General features: G+C 47.8%; 1 protein-coding gene across 3 annotated transcripts in view; it reads left to right on the top strand.

The window, feature by feature from the left end:
- LOC119161333 (protocadherin Fat 3) overlaps window positions 1-23,152 on the top strand; it is a 353,600-nt gene that overhangs the window by 257,430 nt on the left and 73,018 nt on the right. For all 3 annotated transcript variants that reach the window (XM_075879438.1, XM_037413746.2, XM_037413745.2), the window contains exons 14-18: window positions 6,578-6,748; window positions 11,464-11,675; window positions 19,656-19,785; window positions 21,041-21,126; window positions 21,799-21,883. In XM_075879438.1, the coding sequence (XP_075735553.1) occupies window positions 6,578-6,748; window positions 11,464-11,675; window positions 19,656-19,785; window positions 21,041-21,126; window positions 21,799-21,883 (684 nt within the window). The remainder of the gene's footprint in view (window positions 1-6,577; window positions 6,749-11,463; window positions 11,676-19,655; window positions 19,786-21,040; window positions 21,127-21,798; window positions 21,884-23,152) is intronic.

The raw sequence follows: 23,152 nt of genomic DNA, 5'->3' as shown, positions 1-23,152 counted from the left end.
AAGCCATAATTATTCCGGCAGAAATTTACGTAATTGATGCTGGACATGCTGTTATGGAAGCCAGTTTGACAATAAGAAAGTTTGCCTAATAAAAATGTCTTCATGATTTCAGTATCACGGTGGTGTTTCATTCACACTTTATGTTCCCGTACACAGCATGCCCACCACGTCTAGAGATATATGGCTACTCATACAATCTATATTCCCAGGCAAGTGAAATGTTCTATCAAATTTCAAAAGCGATCAAAAAAAGAAAAGAAAGCAATTCACAGGACGAGGCTCTGCTTAGAATTGAAGTTTATTAGAAGACGGTATTCTCTAGAACACCACCATGCAAAGAGCCAACGGCAAAATCATGCGAGCATACTATCGTAACACGCGCCTTCCACCCTTATTTGTATCTTAACCTGACCTTAACACGTGCACTACGTGGGGAAGTATAGTTTCGCTTGGTATTGAAATTGTTTATCAGGGTGTTGCGACCGGGGTTTCCAGACACCGGAGGTCCGGGATGAAGTTGTCGAGGCAGGAGGAAGAGAGACTTGAAGAGGGTTTATTTACAATATGTACATTGCGAACTCCCTACACGGTGAGCTCTCAAACGTGGCAGGCCTCTACATGTCTCCTAACATAGCGCTACATGGTGCTTGGTTCTACATGGTTCTGCTCGGTTCTGCTCTCGAAAAAAAAGCACACACGAATGAGCCGTGGGGGCTCATTATAAAGGGTCTGTCCTCCCCAGATCCCTAGATCGGGGACCGCGTACAGAGGGCACCGTCCAACCACGGATCACACATTACCCGCGAGGGTGACGAGCACGCACGGTCCACGTGAACGTTCAAAATTGAAGCGTGGTCACTGCACGGCCATGTGGCACGAACGTGGCTCCTCCTCGTCAAGGGGTGTCGCTGGGCGAGGGGTCTGAAGTTGATGACTGCATCCATCGAAAGGGCCGCCGTAAACAAGCTTCAAATGGTCGCCGAACGACTCGTTCAATTAGCGGGACGATTTCCGGCCGCCGCCGCCGCCGTCATCTTCCAAAGAAGAAGCGGCACTTGTGGTCTCCCGAACTGCTCACGGTGTCGTGGCGGCAAGACGCCGCACCCTCCGGCCAGGGGGGAACAATACATGGCGGACACAGGCCGCCAACCCGTTTGGCGACTAAAAAGGAACATCAAAAGGAACGCCGATCCATTGTCAGACCTGGCGCCGGTCCTAACAGTAGGCAGCCGGTCGTTCGGTTACTTGTTTGAAGATTAAAGGAGCGCCGCTCCCTCTTCCGCTCTGGCGCCGGTCACAACAGCTCGTCCGCCGGCGGGAGAAGCGACCTGAGGGTGACCAGCTGCACAGGTTGCCCGAAGTGTCGCTGTGTAGTGCTGTCTTCCAGGCCACTGCTGATGACGCTCAGCCAAGGACTCTTTCCCTCTCGCTCCTTGTGGCTCCCCTCTGGGAAAAGCATTCATACACACCACCACAGGCACGGGAGAGCACCCTGCCCGCACTGAGACACGTCGAGTCCGACAAATTATCCAAAAGCAACCTTACTTAAGCGGTATTACCAAACACAAAGCAGCAATCGGGACGTTTCCCTGAGGTTTCACCAAAACTCCTAATCCCGATCCGATAATAATCTTCCCATCAAACTGCTTTCAAGAAAACTAACTGTCAAGTGATGCGCTCACCGTGGCATACCCGAGTGCTTGCGTGAGCAATCCGCCGTAACCCACCAGGTATCATACTCATAAAATAAAGCATTTTACTTCACGCTATCTTTTAGTTCCCGAAATTTAGTGCCGCCAAAGCCAGTCGTCAATTCCTTTTGAGAAGACGAAAGCATAACTGCCGTGCTGCACCTGCATTAGGAACATCTTTATTATATATCCGCAAACGCACATCACAGTGCTCCTGCCTGGATGAGATACCACCTAACCGTTCCCTTGCTGTTGCCACTTTCACAAAGCATACATATAAACTCACGAGCTAGCTTTTCTTACACACCGGACACATGCGAACAAAACATTAAATGAACAACAAAAAAAAGTTTCGCATGAATCCTGAAAAATCTCGCAAGCAATAACTTTGCGTCTCTACGCTCAGTCATAATTAGTTCATAACGTTGCTCCTGCTCATTTACACGTATCTACCATGACGCAGGCTCCTATGCGTGTCGTTTATGCAATCGCACAACGCTTACCTTAGCTAAACGTACAACGCCCAAGAAATGAACAAAACCAAAATTGTGTTACCTAAACACTATTTGGTAGACGAGATTCTTAAAAAACACATTAAAATCCAAAACAACTTAAACAGTCAAAAGCAAATTTCAAAACAAAATAAATCCACTAATGACCATCGTCAAAAGCTCACGGATGTCTACTCCTTTTTGGGACTAACGCACGGTGTCGCGTCCTGTGGGTCTTTCTAGGCGAACGGGAAATAGAACAATGGCAAAACCCATTCGCTTCGCCTCCGACCCCTGCAAAGCTCTGCGCTGACAACCTGCGTTCTTACTCTCGCTGAGTACCTCGCACTCCCGCAGTCCATCAAACATGCCGTCGATAGAGCGACGAAAGGGTCCGCCTTTCTACCCAACGTGCTTTTTTTTTTTTCGTTTTGTCCGGCGGCTCGGACGCATACAAACCAACTCCGGTGCCGATGACAAACGCCTAATTCTGTACGCTCTAATGCGTGTCACTATCCTTCCAATAGATCTATACAACGTATATAGGCTACCAAAATGATAGAGCGCTAACGAAAACAAAGTACAAACGAGTTATTTACAAAATCACAAAAACAAACAAAATGTTCCTTTCAACAGTCCCGAGTCGACGTTTTCCGAGAGGCTAACAGCTGTTCGCAACAACTCTGAGTCGAACTCGCGGTGGTCGCGCCCGGAACGATTTTCTCGAGAAACGGGGTCTACAACACGCGTCAATCGCCCTGCTACCGAACCCCGCGACGTTCCTCGAAGCCGACTTGCTGTCGCTTCCTGCCCCTCGAAAACCACCGACTCTTTTGCCCCGCACCCCGTCCAATGCACCGCGAGAACAACGGAAGGGTCTCTTGCCCTTCGACCACTTACGCACACCATGCGCTTCTCTTTTCTTTGTTCTCTGGCCGCTTGGACGCTTGCGATACGGCAACTTTCTTGAAATTTCGCTCCGCCATTTGAATACATTCCTCAAACGCGTCGCGATTTTTGCCTGCCTGTTTTTACGGCGCTTTCTCCGTTTTGCACGTCTCTTGGTGCCGTCTACGGAGCCTTTCGCCCATCTCTGATGCTCACCAGCACCCACATGCTCATCTGATTTTTCGCGCGGACTGTCTGGATAATTGCCTAGCAATCTATCCTTCAAACACTGCCGCGTACGATGCGCTTTTCTTTTCCGGCGGTTCGGACGCACACGATACAGACCCGTCAGAGATGACAACGGCACTTTTCTCGCGATTTTACCACGCCGTTTGAAACCCTTACTCAAACGCGTTGTGCTCATCTCGAGCTTTGCCTTATTGTTGCCCTTCGGACGCTTTCTCCCCTGTGCACGCTTCTTTGTGCGGACCTGGGAGCCTTTCGTCCTACTCTGACGTTCTTCATCACCGATATGCTCCTCCGCCATCTCGCGCGCCCAGTCCTGATGATTGCCTATCAGTTCATCGTAAGACCGCGGCCGCGTAGATTGCGCACTTCTGTTCCTTACTCTCCGGCCGCTCAGACGCCTGCGATTTAAGCCAGTCAGAGAAGACAACGGGCCTTTTCTCGCAAATCCGCCACGCCGTTTGAAGGTCCTCGTCAAACGCGCCGCGCTGATCGCGAGCCTTGCCGCGCTTCTGTTTTTCGGACGCTTTCTCCGTTTGGCACATTCCTTGGTGCCAAACCTGGAGCCTTTCGTCCGCCTCTGACGCTCATCAACATGGTCTACAGGGCTGCAAGGTTCGATGGAACACTCTGTTAATCTTAACTTCGTTTCCCCCACCACGGAACCCTCACACCCTGCTGTGACCGCGAGCTCTTTTCCCTCAGAATGGGTTAAAACCTGTTCCATTCCCTTACAGGCACTAGCCTTCTCTTTGGCCTCAAACGGCACCGCCGCTATATCTACAGATATCAGACCCGCAGCACTCTCTTCGGCCCTAAACGGCACCGCTGCTGAAACGCACCGTTCGTGCGGTACATCTGCAAATTTCTGACCCGTAGCCCTCTCTTCGGCCTTAATCGGCACCGCCGCTACGTCGCACCGTTCGTGCACTTCATCTACAGATGTCTGACCTGTAGCCTTCGCTTCGGTCTTAAACGGCACCGCCGCTACATCGCACCGTTCGTGCGCTACATCTACAGATGTCTGACCTGTAGCCTTCGCTTCGGTCTTAAACGGCACCGCCGCTACATCGCACCGTTCGTGCGCTACATCTATGGATTGACCACTCTGCTGCAATGCCACCAATTCACAATTAAGCCTTTCTATCTCTTCATCTAATTCCTGCATCCTTTTTATATGTTCTTCATGCCTGCGCTCAGCTTCCAATTCCTCCTGGCGCCATCTTTCCTTTCTTTGCGCCCTTTGTACTTCCTCCTTCTGGTCCAATAAGTACATATTCCCGAAGTGCTCGATTTCCTCATTGTCACTATTGCTTTCGAGAATCACTTCGCGGAGTTTAGAAGCAGGCATATCATCATTAAAATCTAGCTCCAGATCCCAACACAGGTTCAGCAGGTTCTCTCTCGTCAATCTCGTAAGATCCATGGCGACTACTTTGCTTTGGCTCAGCTGTGACAAAACACAAACCCACCAGCGCTTCAATTCTGGGTCAAGAGAAATTGAAGCCTGGCAAATCTCACAGCGGAGACCACAAGCTTAAGCACCCAAGTAGCACTACGTGGCCAACATCCCTCTCTACTTTTTCTTGTTAATTTTTCACTCCTGCTTTTTACAACATCCTAAAATTTAACCCGCAACGTACCCTTAGAAATTTTGAAACATTACCCCTTGTTCCTATTGAATCATCTAAGCTTTCCTGCTTTAGCGTACTTGCTCAGATAATCATCCAGTGCTGCCTTGTGCTGAGATAACAACCACAGTGGCCAGGCAGTTGTTGGTTATATCTATCTTTTAACGAATTTAGGCTAAAAGACTCGATATATCTCAAGCACAAAGCCAGGCACTCACCCCATTACGTGCGGTGGTGGTACGCTGCTTCGATCCCGCCGAGTTCCAGGGCTTTCGGCTGGCCTCCGGTACATGTCGCTCTCCGTCGCAGACTCGTATCCCACCGCTGCCACCAGTTGTTGCGACCGGGGTTTCCAGACACCGGAGGTCCGGGATGAAGTTGTCGAGGCAGGAGGAAGAGAGACTTGAAGAGGGTTTATTTACAATATGTACATTGCGAACTCCCTACACGGTGAGCTCTCAAACGTGGCAGGCCTCTACATGTCTCCTAACATAGCGCTACATGGTGCTTGGTTCTACATGGTTCTGCTCGGTTCTGCTCTCGAAAAAAAAGCACACACGAATGAGCCGTGGGGGCTCATTATAAAGGGTCTGTCCTCCCCAGATCCCTAGATCGGGGACCGCGTACAGAGGGCACCGTCCAACCACGGATCACACATTACCCGCGAGGGTGACGAGCACGCACGGTCCACGTGAACGTTCAAAATTGAAGCGTGGTCACTGCACGGCCATGTGGCACGAACGTGGCTCCTCCTCGTCAAGGGGTGTCGCTGGGCGAGGGGTCTGAAGTTGATGACTGCATCCATCGAAAGGGCCGCCGTAAACAAGCTTCAAATGGTCGCCGAACGACTCGTTCAATTAGCGGGACGATTTCCGGCCGCCGCCGCCGCCGTCATCTTCCAAAGAAGAAGCGGCACTTGTGGTCTCCCGAACTGCTCACGGTGTCGTGGCGGCAAGACGCCGCACCCTCCGGCCAGGGGGGAACAATACATGGCGGACACAGGCCGCCAACCCGTTTGGCGACTAAAAAGGAACATCAAAAGGAACGCCGATCCATTGTCAGACCTGGCGCCGGTCCTAACAGTAGGCAGCCGGTCGTTCGGTTACTTGTTTGAAGATTAAAGGAGCGCCGCTCCCTCTTCCGCTCTGGCGCCGGTCACAACAAGGGGCATGCACCGAAGGTTCACTGACATGCAATTCAGCGCCGGACTTCCTGGTGCGGAAAGCTTTGCATATTTCTCTCTCGAGTCCATTACGTTCTTGGAAATACCGTCTTTTAGTAAACTACAGTTGTAAGTCCAGCGTTGTCCAGTGCGTTACTTCTTTTTTTTTTCTTCTGTTCGCGTTTGAAGCTTGCTGGAACTCTTCACTTGACACCATGTACCAAGTGGGCCACAAAACCAAACTCATATTCTCCCAGTCTTCTTCCCTAGCGTCAATCCCGAGGATCAGGGGATTGACGAATAGTCTATGTAACTGAAACGTGTAGTAAGTCTGCTGCCGAACGCATCGTTAGCGAAGCTGGCCGGACAATGTGGATGTTGTACACTTACAAATGAAAAGTTTAGTGAATTCGGCCCCACCGATGGCTCTTCTCTGCACCTGGGTAACTCGATCGCTTCGACTCGCAGGTTCTCGCACTGGAGCGGAAGCCAAATGTCAACCCGGATGCCAAGGCCAGCACCACAGTAGTGGAGGTCTCTCTGCTGGACGCCAACGACAACAACCCACAGTTCCTGCCCGAAGGCGTGTACGTGTTCAGCGTCACTGAAACAGATCCACCTGGAACCCTCATCGGATCGGTAAGTGCTCTTCCATGAGTAGGTGTCACATTCGGGTTATTCCCCCGCGAGTACCAGATCGATGCATGCAAATGCGCACCGAAGCTATAGAAGCAAGGTGCTTCTCCGGTATTTAGCCGTGTAAAAATTAACGACGATGGTTGTTTAGTGCCTTCATAAAACTTGCAGCCGCATTTTCGCGTTCCTCTGCAAATTGTCAGCAACGGGTTTAAACAAAGACGCGGCTCTAATTTTCACCGACCAAGCACGTCCACCAGTGCCGTCTTTAAGGCTCGTTGTTGTGAACGCGCTCAGGGCTATTGGACACTGCCCCCTGAATCCACAGAAAACGACAGGCGAATATGTGGTGCGATATACGTCATCGGCCGTGTAAGGCACACTATAATTGACTGATAACGTTATGTAATGAGTGCTTTGTTCGTATTTGTTTCCCACTCTTTCCGCACACCCCCTGTCAGGCAAAAGCGACGCCAAGTATACACAAACACTCACACACAAAGAGGGACGTTTTCGAACACAAGGAACACATATAAGTGAGCCGGTTTTCAAAAATTTGTCGATTGCTCCACAGTTTGTTTTTTTTTTTAATTTTATTTCGACAAAGCGAAGAAGGACGGTAAAAGTGACGTGCAGAGCAACGCTGAAAAGAAGAAAACAGCAGATGGCGCGAGATAAAAAGAAAAAGAAGAAAAAACAGAGGACCACCGCGCGCCTTTGTTTCGGAGGGGACGGAGAATCGCGCGGTGCGGCTCTTTGGCGCGCGAGCGCAATAACAGCGGCGCTGGCTCGAGACATATATACAAAAATAACGGCGGCGTCGTACCACGTGAATCCCCGTCATTGTTAGGCTGGAGCCGCGCGTTCGTTTCTCTCTTCACGGCAGGCTCTTCTCTTGGTCTTCTCGTTCTGATTTCATTCACACGGAGGAACGAACAAACAATCGATCGAATAAGAAAGAAAAAAGTTGATTGTTTCTGACGAGTGGCGAACAAAAGGTCGTTATATTTTAGTTTTTTCCTTTGCTATCCTTTTCGTTGTTTCTTTCACTGCTGTGCGTCCTGCATCACACGCACAGCGCGCGCTCTCTGTCTTTGGCGGCGACACCTCAATACAGGCGGGCCGACACAGACAGGGTATTGGGACAGGGTAGGGGCTGCGCTAAGGGGACAAAGAGGAGAGGGTGTACGATAGAGCGAGACAACCGAGTGTTCTCTCTTACGCACGACGAAGAAGACGAGGCCCTCGCTCGCAATAGTGTCGCGCGTAAGGTCAAGGGGAAATGCGCCCGCGCGGTGTGTAAGGTTAAGACAAAACAAACCGAGCTCACGTGCGCGTTGTGTGTTTCAAGGCGGGCGACGCTGGATAAGAGGGGAGGGACTCGGGACCCAGAACAACGTGTGTGGCTAAATATAGACTGTGAAAAGAAGACAGGGCGTAAGGGGGAGAGGAATGAGGGTAAAGAAAGGCAAGCGAGGCAGCAAAAAACTCGCAAAGAAACGAGACCGACCTATAATACAACAGGGGCGAGCCTTGTGTCCATTCTTCATAAGCTACCGCGCCGGCGTTCGCGAGGTGCTCTATTGTATTAGCGATGATCTCAGGTGCCTCAGCCCGATCCGCTTCGTTTGTTTTCATCGCGAGAAGAAAAAAAAACAAAAACACAAGAACGAGAGCATGCGTAATCTCGACGTGACCGGCCGGTGGCCTGTTCGCTGGCGCTGGCTGCGGATGGGCCCTGCACAAATAGGACGATATGGGGCAAACCAGCCCGATATTAGGGTCGCCTCGCGCTCATATTCCGCGATACGAGCAATCAAAGCGGGCACAGGCGTCCGGGGATCTCGCGTGGAGATTTAGCGCCGGCAGTATTGAATGGGCGCTCGATCCATCACCCTCGATCGCCAGGACTGGTACCTCGGTCATCTTATACTCTCCTATGCTCGGTGCGACATTCCGTGTTCAGTCTTTCTCTTCTGTACTGCCTCCTTTGACAACGAGCTGTGCTTCAACGGCGCTATACAATGGGGTGATCGCCCTCGGGGGACGAATTTGTTGCACCTCATTTGTGCTAGCTTTGAGAAAAGACGCCAGCGTCCCTGCCAAGCAGTGCGCGACGACGAGACGCATGTTTGTATATATGTATACATATAAAAGAAGGAAAAGCGGTCACCGGCGACTGCCCCGCGAAGCTTCTCAAGCCGTTGGTTTTCTTCGACACGAGGGTAGCATAAAAGTGACGTCGCGTAATATAATCGCCTCACACAGAGCTCAGATAAGCGATACATCTCAACAGAATACGCACGCCTAGAAAAAAAAAAAAACGTGATATTTTTTCTACGGCGTAATCCATGTCGCAACGAATTCTTTCTTCTATATGTAATATGTGACCTGTCTTTCTGTGGTTGCCCCGCCGCGGTGGTCTAGCGGCTAAGGTACTCGGCTGCTGATCCGCAGGTCGCGGGTTCGAATCCCGGCTGCGGCGGCTGCATTTCCGATGGAGGCGGAAATGTTGTAGGCCCATGTGCTCAGATTTGGGTGCACGTTAAAGAACCCCAGGTGGTCTAAATTTCCGGAGCCCTCCACTACGGCGTCTCTCATAATCATATAGTGGTTTTGGGACGTTAAACCCCTCATATCAATCAATCAAATCTTTCTGGGGTTGAATAGAATCGGTCATAACCAAAAAATGAAAAAAGAAATGATAGCCACATCTCAGAGGCTACTTAAATGTCCCCGGCACACATATTGTTTGACCTGAGTTGAGACGTGCCACGTGGAGTGTTTTTAGTCGGAAGCTGCAATCATCGAGATAAGACAACTTCCAGAACTTGCTACAGCTTTGTCGATAGCCACTGTTTTTTATTTTTGTCGACCATGGTGGCGCCCAGTGTCACGTATTTCTTGGGTTATAGCATTATTGTGGCGCATATGAAATTTAACTTAGGCTGAAATACGAGAGATCTTTTTTTCTATTTGTTTGAGCGTGTAAATACAGTACCAGGTCCCGTATTCACAATAGCACCTTCCACTAAACAAAAAAAAAAGAATTCTTGAAGGAATATCAAAGTGGCAGAATGACTAGGCTTAGATTGATAAATTGTGCGCTGAGAACTGTAATGTCCCAAGTTCCACTACCATTAGTTCATTGTTAGCCGAGAGAACCAAGGTTGGAGCTTTTAAATTTTACGCCGAAAGCTCCACGCTTGATGTCGCGTATTTCTAAATGTATTTTTTGCATTTTCGTGACATGGGCACAGTGAATTTTTTTAAACTCTGTACGTTAGGTCCATGGTACCCGCAGATGACGATGTGCTTGTTTTGTACCAATTAGAAACAACTTAGTACCTAGCAGACGCCGTCAAAATTTATGACGTCATGGTTTTTGGTGCGTGAATCTTGAAATCTCAAGATGGTGCCCCCCCCCCCCCCCCCCGCATTTTCTTTCGCGCGTTTTCTTTTAGTCTCGCGGTAAGAGTGGTGCTTTTGGGACTGTGAAATCGTACTTTGCTAGTATGTGAAAATAATTCTTCTATTCAGTCTCTCTTTAAGAGAAAATCCTGGCGATGGACGGAGATGGTCGGAGAATCACTAAATGCACGTATACGAACAATAACTCTTGTGAGTTGGCGTGTATATGTCTCTTGTCCCGCTGTGCCTCAGAGCTTGGACGGCGCACCGGAGAACCCGAATGTGTCCTCTATATGCTTTGATCCTAAGCTCGCTTTGAAGTAGAACAAAGCAGAGCGAAGTCGCCTCAACAACTCGCATGTGCAGGTCCCTAATGAGTCTTGAAGTCTCCACCCGGTGAACAATAATTAATGTTAGGGTGAGGACATAAACTCAGTACACTGTTGACGGGTAGCTCATTATATTATACAGGAGAAGAGCCATTTACAACCGTGGGCTCTGATTTATCTATAAGCAGGACGCACGTCAGAAGTTTTTGTGAGCATCAATTGCATTGTTGCAAGCTTGTTGTTTAAATGAGTTTAGAGGATTCCGCGCATGCATGGAAATTCTGTGGATAACACGAAGACGCGGGTTTTTCTTTTTATGCGTGATATAGGTGCTTACAAACTTCATCCAGAGATCAATGCAGCGTTTGAATGACAAAATTAGTATCGCGGTGTGAAGCATCGCACAAGCGTCAAAGATCTCCCTTAATGACAGATGTGCACCTGTGCTACCATCATTTGGCGATCACTAGACTGCAAAAAAACCGCTTTACTGCTACATTGTCCTGCACTGCAAGTACTGGGCAAACCTTTTTTTTTTTTTTTTTTTGTCGTCAGGTGCAAAATTACCGGCAAAAGCAGAGTGCATCACAGTGGCTGAAGTAGTGGAACCTCCTGTTCACACGCTGCTCCAGATCACTGACTTTTTTTTTCCTTTCATATTCTTCTCTCGAATACATTTTTGTGAAGCCTGATGAAACTACTCTATTGTGATGAACCCACAAACAATTGTTGTCAACGTTGCTTCTTTGAGGAAAGCCCAGGGCCAGGTCAGAATTTGTTGGTGTGGCACTTATAACAACACAGGTAACGGTTCAAGTAATGATGTCATTGACGGCATCCACACCAGAGGTCATCTTTGTGCGTCATCAAATGCCTAAACTGGTCACTTTATAGCGCATGTCCATTTCTTAGCGCCGTCTCCTTGCTATAGTTAGTTCAAAGGCGTCGAATACCAAGACGGTGACCGTGCTCTTTCAGGTGGTCGCGGTGGATCCGGACATGGGCGACAACGGACGCGTGGTGTTTTTCAAGCAGAACGACACGCTGAGCTCCAAGGTGCCATTCGGCGTGCACCCGTTCAACGGCTCGGTGTACGTACTGGACCAGTTCCGCGACATCGCCGTGAAGCCCGACCGCTACACTTTCTTCGTCATCGCCTCCGACGTCGCCAAGAGCGTCCACGAGAGAAGGTGAGATGTCACTCTTGCGGCCTGGCATTGCCTTACCTATGGTCGCGATCCATCCACTCAATGACCATTGCCGCTAGGGCTCTGGGAATAAAATAACAATAACTGCTGGGGTTTTGCCCCGCCGTGCTGGTATAGCGAATAAGGTACTCGGCTGTTGACCCACAGGTCGTGGGAGCGAATCCCGGCGGCTGCACTTTCGATGGAGGCGAAACTGCTGTAGGCTCGTGCGCTCAGATTTGGGCGCACGTTAAAGAACACCAGATGGTCGAAATTCCCGGAGCTCTCCACTATACGGCGTCTCTCATAATTATATGGTGATTTTGGGACACTCCCACATAACAAGCAATCAACTGCTGGGGTTTTACGTCCCGAATATTGAAGGACGCTTCGTAAGTACCAAAGTACGTTTGGCGAACGCCTGTGCCCATTCGGACGGCGTCGGTCAGAATAGAGTGGTGCGCGCGTCTCCCTTTTTGCATGATAGGACACGCTGGGCACAGCAACGCTACGCAAGCAAAGCGCGACCTCTCTGGAGTCCAACGCGATGGAAGGATGGATGTATGGATCAGTCTGTGCCCTTTAGATCAGGCGGTGGCTCACGCCACCTAGCCATAAAGTTAAGTACTATCTCTATGTGCTTAAGGATTGAATTTCACTCGCGCCTTGATTGTAGCCACCAATCAGTTAGCCTGCTCCTGGTTATTTCTACCCGTTTAAAGTCTATTTTGCCTTCGCTATCCCAAAACCCTAATGCTTTGAAAAAATTCCGCGCCATTATCTTGGACTAAATATGGTGGAGCCCTTTACAGAACATTATCAAATGTTCAGCCGTTTCCTCCTCCTCCTCTCCACACGCACTACACACCGTGTATGTGCCTTCGTATTTGGCTCGGTACGTCTTGGTCCGCAATACTCCCGTTCTGGCCTCGAACAGCGGACAACTAGTCCGAGAATCATCGTAGATATTTTCTTTTGCAATTTCCTGCTTGAAAGTTGGGTAGGTCTACGCGACCGGCGTCCGTTGGCGCACACCGGCGCCCACCTGGCACCTTGTCAAGGCACGGATGAACGGACGTACGTGAGCAGACATCAAATACTTTAGCCTTAAATCAACGGTGTGAATAATGAGGCATGCTGTAGTGGAGGACTCCATAAATCTCGGCCACGTGTGGTTCTTTTACGTGCCCCTAAATTTAAGTATATGTGCCTTGAAGCATTTCACTTCCATTGAAAGGTGACCACCGCAGCAGGGAATCGCAAGTCAAGCACAATATAATCTCTAGACCACAGCGGGTGAAGTACCATGACATAATGATTGATTGATTAATCTGTGGTGTTTAACATCCCAAAACCACCATATGATTATGAGAGACGCCGTAGTGGAGGGCTCCGGAAATTTTCACCAGCTGGGGTTCCTTAACGTGCACCCAAATCTGAGCACACGGGCCTACAGCATTTCCGCCTCCATCGAAAATGCAGGCGCCGCAGCCGGGATTCCATCCCGCGACCTGCGGGTCAGCAGCCGAGTACCGCAGCCACTAGGCCACCGTGGCGGGGCTAGTACTATAGAATAAGGCACATCATGCATTTCAAAGTGAACAAATGATCTAAATGTGATTAGCTCATTTCGCTCAAATGAACGTTATAGCGCGAGGGGTGAGGTGCACGCATATAGCTTTTATTTTTGTGAGCAAGGATTATACAGTCACTGACTACGGATAACAGGCTTGCAAAATATTACGTCAAAAGAGACAAAACATGAATCGTTAACGAAATAGTAAGAATACAAAGAGAGAAAAGACAACGTCATGTCTCTCTCACTACTTGGAACCAACAAGGGTCATTCTAGGGTTTAACGTCTCAAAAAACGAAATTGGAAGCTGCACCTCGAGTAAAAGGATCATATTATACGGCGGTTTTCTCGTTTGTAATTCCGCTCATGTCGCAATAATGGCAGATATCGGAATGTCGAAAACTGAGCAGACGCACGTAAACGCTGGTCTGACAAGTGGAAAACTCTTAGAGTGATACAAGTTACTTCATTGGCTCCCCATCCTTGGCCTTCCTTTCCCTTAAATAAAAGAAAGCGGGTGACAGCTGGCGCATTGTTGAGTGCGGGCTCTTATGGCGTGACGCCACACACATTTCGAGACATTGCAGCTTATCTAAGTGGTAATGAGTCATATCGTTACCTTTCCTGCACCACATTAAGAGTCTGCAACCTACTAGCGGACGTAAGCGCAAGCCGCCGTGAGTTGGCTACCCTGGCAACGCGCGGGAAAAAAAGAGATTGCAAAACCATTCGACGAATTCAACTAGAGAAAGTAACGATGGCCGATCGGTGTTGCGAAAGGTTCCGAGGAAGCGTATATTGTTACAAAAACAAAGAACTGTAGCTTATCTTAGTTCAGTGCATGTTTGCTCTCGTCGATTCCCTGCTACACGGACTTGTTCACCTTGGTCTCACTGACAAATCAACCGGACAGGCGCACACACGACCGGCGTCAGCAGCAGCGGCGCCGAGCTGGAGCAAGCGCTGCCGGATATTAGTGTGCACAGAGAGTGTGCCCACATCCGTCCGCCGCACAGCTGACTTGCGCAAACAGACTCGACTCTGACCGTTCGGAGAAGAAGCAACAAGGGGACCGAGCAAAAAGAAGAGGGGGATGGGGAGTTTGGAGTAAGAACGTCTTTTTTTTTTTTTTTTCGGTCGTGCCGACAACAGAGCTACTAGAGCTCGGCGTTTGCCACTGGGTCATCATCATACGGGAGAGAAAGAGAGAGGCACGCGGTTTTCTTTGACCGGGGCTAGCCGCCGTCCCCACCACGGTCGTCCCGTCCGTACGAAATCGAGCTGGCGCAATCGCCCCAAATGCCGCCGCTGCAACCGTCACTCGCCGGTCGCGATCTGCGGGGGGGGAGGGGGGGGGGGCTGGCTGTGAACATGCTTTGCGTGGGAGCGGAAAGCTGGTTGCCGCTCGCAATCATACGTTGGAGCGGAACCCAGGGCTCTTAGAGACGAGCAGAGGAGAGCAGCGCGCCAGCAAAGAGAAATACAAAGTCGGCTCGAAACGAAAACAGGGAGGAAAAGCGCAGCCGGAACAATATCGTCTGGATTGGTTTGATGGCCGCATGCCTGCGCGCGCCGAATGAGCGCTCACTATTTACCCTTCTTCGGACTCCTCCTCTCCAGTCATCCCGGCTGTCCATGTCCCCCACTTTCGCAAGCTGTCCACGGGCACCGAAGAAAGTGAACGGAGTCGATTGAACGATCCGTTTCGCAGGCCCGGGCCCTTCCTATTGCATTCCTCGCGTTCCGGAAACGTCGCAAACCGCAGTCCTGGTCTGACGGACGCTGTCGCTGGCTTATTATGTGTATATCTAAGCGGATACTGGCGCAGGCCGTGTAGGCATTTGGAGGTGTCACGCATACTGCTCGCATCTAGTGGAGGCGGAATGAAAAGAAAACATTTCTCGGAAGAAGGACTGCTCGGGCTATCAGGAAAAGTACTTGTGGTTGTAATATTGTAAAATGAAGTCTACTACATTCACTTCGCTCAGTATTCAGCGTAAGCGTACACTATGTGCATCAACACTGAAAAATGCTTGGAATTTCGCGCAGTTCTCGTGTGAGTTGCCCATAACGGCATAAATGGTGCGAAAAAGAGGATTCCCAACCATGTCCACCAGTGCGTTGTCTCTCAGGAACGGCATTCCCGAATGAACTAAGGTTAAAATATTCACAGTTTCTACAGTCAGTGTATTCCAGCGTGTGATTGCGTGTTATGCGTGACTACGATAGAGCTGTAAGAGTGGAGGCTTTCGAAATTCGATCGAGTATGTGAATCGAACAGGCGACCGAATTCACTTTGAATATCAGACACCTTAAAAAGCCATTCCGAGCTCTGAGCAGGTTTCTTGGATAGATTTTGTATACGGCGTTTACACTAGACTGACAATATTTTACTCGAAACCTGGCTGTTTAGTTTCTTAAATAAGAATAAAAAAATTTATGGTGTAAAATAGCCTTTTATTTTTTTTAGTTAGGCTTTTGGCAGTTTTTACTTGGCACCTACGGGGTTGACGTATAGATAGGCGAAGCGTAGTGCAAAGGATAACAGTAAATTATAATTACAGTGCAAACGATAATGAATGAACACGAGAAAAGTTTATAAAAGGCCACTCAGTTCAATTTTCATAACAGGCCTGAATGCCCGATTGTGTGAGCATACAAGTGCTCATAACATAAAGATATGTTTTCTTGTCGCTGGGAGGCGCAAAAGTAAACATGTCCTATATAGAATGTCGATCAAAATCCGTAAAGTTGGCAACACTTGATGACTTACGTTGTCATTAAAGCTCTTCTAGTGACGGCCTGTCCATAAGTATCAGCTGAGGTAAAAAAAAAACAAGACAAAGAAAAGCTCCCAGTACATCGCAGGAGGAAGCTGTAGCTGTAGCTGCCTGTGCGCAAAACGTTTTTTAACAGGCAGTCGCTATTGCGCGCATAATATGTCTCGGTTATGAGGGTTTCGTTAAAATAAACAAGCACCAACAAAACAAAAGGAGTGAAACTTGCGATCATAATTATTTGAAATAAATTTGGCTGCCGATACCGATCATTCATGTAATTAGATCTCATTAAAGAAAAGAAAAAACTCATTTTTATTTATGCTGAACTTTTTATAGACGCCTGCCTTCTGTCTGCTGGTCATGGAAGATGGGCGTTTCGCTTGACACTCGGTTACTGAAACCCCAAATCGCTTGCTCACCATTAGAAGGTGTCTTTTTTTTTCACACTGTTTGCCCTGTTCTGTCTATGAACCGTTTGTAATCTACCAATAGTACTCGCTAACAAAACCCTATTTGCTTGTGGATATAATCCCAAGAATTACATTTATGTATAATTATTAAAACACAAAAAATGCCTTCCTGAGCTGGCTACCCGAGTTATCTCAAAGTTGAGTAACGTTTTTAACTTCAAACATACGAAAGGGGTTCATCAAAAGGTAAAATGTGTAATTAAAACGTACCGATTGGTCGGGGTTTTCACACCAGCCCGAAGGTGTAATAGAGTGTAACGAACCAAGGAGTACGTTGATATTTTTGCATGCGCTCTCCACCTTCCAAGGTATATAAATGGTAAAGACGCAGGCAATCTCAGAGTATACGGCATTAAGTGTGGCAACTGAAAGGGCGTTATATTCTGACGCCTGACGGCACCTCATCTCCCTCCTCACCGCTTTCGGCAGCCATGGCAAAATAGATAAACTAAAAATAAAGTCCACTTGTACACACTGCACGATTTGTGTCCCTTGAAACACTGATTTCAACTTATAATACTTTCCACCAGTTGTAACGGTTCACACGCCGAAACTACAGCCAACTATTTTTCCGTACGGGTATCTGACGCTATTCTCCAGACAGTCGACGTTTGCACGGATATTTGTCGTCATTTGAACTGCGATATGTGAGCTCGCTGCTTCCACGTGCTGCTTGCAAAATAGCAAAGGTTTAACCAATGCCAAATAGCAATTGCGGACGAAAAAGAGCATCGCGAATTCAGCACCTGATACCTTATACGCTACTCGATTCTCCACTGAAGGCTTGTTGAGCTACATAGGGAGTGAGGAAAATCACGCTGGCGCTGTGTTTTGGTGTCACATTGGAACGGCGCGGGACAACGCCGATGACCTCAATGCCGAGCATGAACCGCGAGGATTGATTGATTGGTTAGACATAGCTGTTGCTTTTTCTTCCCCCCCCCCCCCTTTTTTTTTTGTTCGAGTGCGGTGCATTGCTCTTGCGCCACATTCGCGTACACCATCATCACTCATCGCACGTGGCTCGCCCTATACAGGCTCAGTACACGTGCAAGACGTCGAATGTCAATGGCCTGCAGCGGCGACCCGTACAGCAGACACTGCCGGCGTTCAATCACGTTCGCCCTTTGGAACGGGATATGTGCTGGCTGCCCGTCTGACCAGCCAGGGATGATCGCACCATTGTTATTCGGATGCCTTAATGTGAAACTGCGTCCCACTCAGGCATACGCTCGTGTTATGAGCTTTCGCACACAAGACGTTTAAGGTGGCGGAATAGTATCTTTCAATGATACTGTGCCGCAATATCTTTTAATGTGACCATATATGCAGTCTTTTTTTTTCTCGTCTTCATCGCGTTAAGTTCTCAGCCACCTGTGTACGCTTTTGATTCTATAACGCTTACGAGGGGCGTAGCCAGAAGTTTTGTGTTGGTTGAGGGGGAGGGGGGTTGTTCAATTACTCTTCATAGATGTTTGTGCGAGTGTTCCTTCATACATGTGCATGTATGTGTACGCTTGCGAAGCGGAAAGATTTCGGGGCAAGAGAAATTGACTTGAAATTCCCATCCCCGACCTTTCAACACCTATGCCAACGATGCTTACATTCTTGCAATCTTGTACAGCTATCGTTCATTCGACAGCGAACGAGTCAACAACGTCTGGTACTATCACCACAACACGGTGACATTGAAACAATAATGGTTGCAACTGCGCCACGAAAAATTATGCGCATTGCTCATGCAAAAATTTTCGGATGGTTGAGTGCCATTTTTTTTCCGCAACGCATGCCCTTATAATCGTACGTTTATTTTGTCGCCATGTGTTATTGTCCCTGTTGCCGCTGGTGTACATGTTGTAGCTAGGGGTGGCATGGGCGTTTTGCGCGGTGTTTTCAAGGTGTGATGACAGAAGATGTTCTTTGAAGATGTATTTCATTCGCTGCACCAGCTCCGTGTTGTTAACTCTGAGCGGTCGGAATAGTATTTGCACGGAACTGAATTCTCTGAAACGGAAGAACGCGTCCGCGGTGCCGCGGAATAAAATTTGAAATGCAATGCTGCGGCAATAAGAGCCCCGCCGAGTATTCGCATATTGCAAAAGGTTTTCGAAAAATGTAGTCACTCACGAAAAGCTGTCAATGTGTCGTTATGTCGTTATTCAGACCAGGCTTGGTGTGTAAAATCTAACACTAGCTATATGCAGATGTACTCATTGAAAGTAGTTATACTAGTCTTTATATATATATATATATATATATTCAGAGTTGACATAGTCGTGTGTCAAATATATATATATATATATATATATATATATATATATATATATATATATGACACACGACTATGTCAACTCTGAATGCACATGCAGAGGAGCAGTAGCGAACGCACAGTGACTCATACTGACTATAGTGCTTTCAGTTTTTTCATACCCGCATTTATTGTTTGTTTCTTTCACTTAAAATCACGGAAGCGAATGAACTTATTCTATCCCTTTAGTATAGGCTTGAACAAGTTGGTAGGAAGATTCATGCTTGGAAATGTGTGTGTTCCACGATGTTTTTTTTTTTTTTTTTGACAAGGAGGAAAAGAAGTAGACGGGACAGGAAATTTTATCCCGATCAGAAACCCTGTAAATGCCTGTCAGGGGATTCTGGCGGCTTTTGTCTGTGATGGGTGGCCCACAGTTCGTGTTCCCGAAACACCAGCCAGCATCTCTAGATGTCGATCCCTTCCGACGTATTTAAGCCATCACCAGTTTCAGATTGTAGACACGTAAACCCCTTTTCTCTCATGCCGCTTGCGGCTCGTCATCTGTTTCGACACGTAAGCCGTCGCTCAAAAAAAAAAAAGAAGAAGAAAGAATCATGGCTTCCATCCGGAAGCGAGACACGTTCAATGTCGACGCGTTTGGATACCAAAGGAAGTAAAAACAATGATTCGAAGGGAGTGGGAATGAAGACAAACTACTGGAGTTTGACACGCGGCGCACGCCACACAACAACCGCCTGAATCCTTGATCTTCCGAAATTCTCCCAAGCCTTGCAGGCGCGTCTGCTTCATCCTTGGAGAATATCGGAGAAAGTGGCTCGCGCGCGCACACACGCGATGATTCTGGGCTGAGAAGTGTGAGAAATTGCGTCTTCCTTTGCTCGACAGGACTGCCGTGGCAGTGGTGCACGTGAACGTGACCGACGTGAACAACAACGTCCCCGAGTTTGTGGGCGCCCCGTACGAGGCGCACGTCGGCGAGTCCCTGCCCGCGGGGGCCCTCGTCACTCAGGTGTCGGTGAGTATACACAACTTCGTGCAACTCTGTGGGGCCAACGTTGGGCCTCCTCTGCTCTGTCGTGTCGAGAAAGTGCAACGCTATTCGCGTTGGCCGTCGATATAGCAACGAATTCAAAGGCCCAGCTGAGCAGGATGTCTTTCGTATGCGCTAGAATTTCGTAGTGTACCGTCCAGGAAGCGGTCTATACCGCAAGAATGCCTCAAAAAAAAAAAAAACGGTTTAGTGATAGGGAAGAGAGAAACGAGTGGAATATTGAGAAAAAAAGCCAGTTACACCACCCACCCTCTCACAGCAGAGGCATTTCTTCCACTGCTTCGACCAATGCCTGTAAGCAACGCTCAACCCTAAAATCGAAGCCACACTGCAGTAGTGAGGTCTCTCTCTCTCTCTCTCTCTCTCTCTCTCTCTATCTCTCTCTCTCTCTCTCTCTCTCTCTCTCTTTCTCACACACACACACACACACACCTGCAGGCTCTTTGTACCGCACATCGATTTCAAGGGGTGGTGACGAATAAGTCCTGTACAACTATCTTTGCTGTGTAAGATGCATCATAATGATTGGTATTGTTACTTTTATTATATGCTATGGCTTAAGATATTTAAACATGTAAGTCGTTTCTTTTCTCTTTTTTCCTTTTCTTGTCGTCAAAGGGACTTCACCTTGTAGTACTGAAATTCACGAGCACTGCTGAAAGGCGACCGCTCACATTTCCCGAACGTAATGCAATCTCTTCGAGTTCAATCTTGGAGTGCAACAACGGCCCTTTGATCAAAAGCAAAATGCGCATAATGTTTCCTTGATCTCGCGAGAATATATCTTCGCCCTCGTTCCGTTTATGTCGTGCGAATGCTACGCAGGACCAACGCACCTCGGTGGCAACGTGTGTAATTTCATTCTCCCTCCTCTCCGGGTTGCGAGCATCTGCCCGGGGTCGCGTCGAAGATGTGTTACACATTTCCGTAAAAAAATAACCGGTGAACCCGTACGAGCTGGCTTCTTTTACGCGAAATGAGCTCGCACGAATGGCGAGCGCAGTGTTGGGTGCAAGAAGACAGCAGGGCAGCACTATTCTTGAGCATGAAAGCTGCAAGGCTTTTTCCATACTTAATTATAAGGCGTCGACGCGTTTCGATAAAGAGAAGTGGTCGAAGACACCTGCGGGGCTAAACTAGCATGTCAAATAAAGTTGCCGCGATTATTGGTGAGGCTCCGTAAGAGTGACTCTGTTTTTCTTTTTTCTTTTTCTTGTAGGCCAAAGACTTGGACGCCAACACGGTGCTTACATACTCTATCATTGCTGGCAATGATGATGAGACATTCCACATGGGTCCTTACACGTGAGTACCTGCCTCTTCAACAAGAACCGTCGCACGATTTCGTACGCGCGATTTTGATGGAACATGTCAGAACGCTCTTCGTAAATATAGGACAAAAATTTAAAAAAAAATCATCAAGATGGCGCACAGACTTCGTAGTCATCGTTAAGCACTCATAAAATCCGTCTGCATGATAAACAATTTTTTTGCGGTGCTCACGCTTGTTTCTTGGTTGCCGTTCATTGTGCCTTTCCTTATTCTCGTGCAATTCGTGATATCATTTGTGAGAGAGAGAATAAAACCTTTATTGCTGATTAATAAGTCCCTATAGTGGTTGGACCTCCTAGTCCGGAAGGCCATTGGCTTTTGCCGCCACCCGGGCTCGGTCAATCCGGGCCTGTTGCTGCACTGGGTCCGAGCTGGACAGGGTCACTTCCCACTCGACTATATTGTAGGATTATGATTGGCCGATATACTGGGAATATTTTGGCACTTCCAGACCGTTTGTGAAGCAAGTTCATCGACATTACTTTTTACTTGAGCTAGTAGCAAACGGCATACATCATCGTCGTGACTAATCACTACCAATGTTACACAGTATCGCGAACGGAGTGCTGGTCTCTGAATCACGCCGAATGTTATATAGCGTACGAGGCATAACGTTTTTTTTTTTGCATTTACTTTTTTTTTCAGGGGAATCATCACAACCGGCACTGTCCTCGACTACGAGAAGAAACAGTCGTACGATCTGTTGGTTCAGGTCTCAGACGGCTTCAACGTACGTTGCAAATATCATTCGTACATTATTACTGCGCTTAATAGTTTGCGCATCCAAAGTTAGCACTTGCAATCCGCCGGGTTACAGATGGAGGTCGAACGAGTTCAAAAAAATTGATAATGGGCGTTAAGCGTTACCCGAGCTATTTCCAAAGCTTCCTTTCTAAAATGTGTAGGGGCAAACATTACGGGACTGTAGTGCAGGATACTTTTGCTCAGGCACGCATTTAATATTAAAAAAATAATCAGCTATTTATTACAAAAAACAAGCGCCTTCTAATGTTTACGAAATTTTCAGCTCGAGCTCACCATGAATCCCGAGCAAACTTGTGAGACAAAAATTAGGGCTGTTTTTTCAAATGAAGTGAAGCCACTATCAGTAAGAACTGCATCAATTGATTCCATTCTATCGCAAAATGAGTCATTACAATTTGCAAACATTTCACAGGCCTTTGAAAGTAGTGTGTTTATTCGAGTGCAAATACTGTTAAATAGGCGGAGCGAGAGCTTGACAACAAATTTCTCTCATAAGCAGTGCCACGCAACAGAATTTCACTGGAAGACCCTGGAAAAGCAATGTATTCGCGTTTCGCATTACGATGACACTTGTCTTTTCGGTGCGCTCAACTATTTACGAAAACAAAAAGATAAGAACCCACGTGAACTATCGATTTCCCACACGCGGGTTATATCGACAACAGGTCAAAAAATTAAGTTCGTTTGTCCGCATACCACTGAATTCATTGTTGCTTACAATCCTATGCTAAAATACCAAACAAACGTATTTTCTCCGCCTCATGCTAATCATACTTGTATCTATGGTTCTTGGCAGTGACGTACTTTGTTAAGCCGGCTTTTTATTCGCCATGATGTACTAACTCCGTGTACTATCAATTATCTACGCTAGCTGTAAACTTGCAATACTTTGGATGCGCCGACCTAACAAAGACTGCTATATTTTCTTTTTTTCTTTTTTATAACAAAGCGTGTGTTCTACATACGTATTGCTCGAGCAGAGCTGGGTCGTAACTTTGTGTGCCAGATGCGTGGTTCTTTGTTTTGTTATTGCTGTTTTATTTTTCGGCGAGCAGCATGTGAACAAGCAGGGTAAACAAACATTCCACACGGAAAGCCTCGCTGAATCTATTACGCCACGGTAACAAACATTATGCCATGATCTCGTTACGCACCAATTATGCACGACTCTCCATCGGAGTAACAACTGTTTGCACTGCCGCATAGCCGCTAAGCGCGTTGCACTCGGTGAAAA

Source organism: Rhipicephalus microplus, chromosome X (genome assembly GCF_043290135.1).
Source record: "Rhipicephalus microplus isolate Deutch F79 chromosome X, USDA_Rmic, whole genome shotgun sequence".
Classification (NCBI taxonomy): Eukaryota; Metazoa; Arthropoda; class Arachnida; order Ixodida; family Ixodidae; genus Rhipicephalus; species Rhipicephalus microplus.
This window is presented reverse-complemented; position numbering and strand designations above follow the sequence as displayed.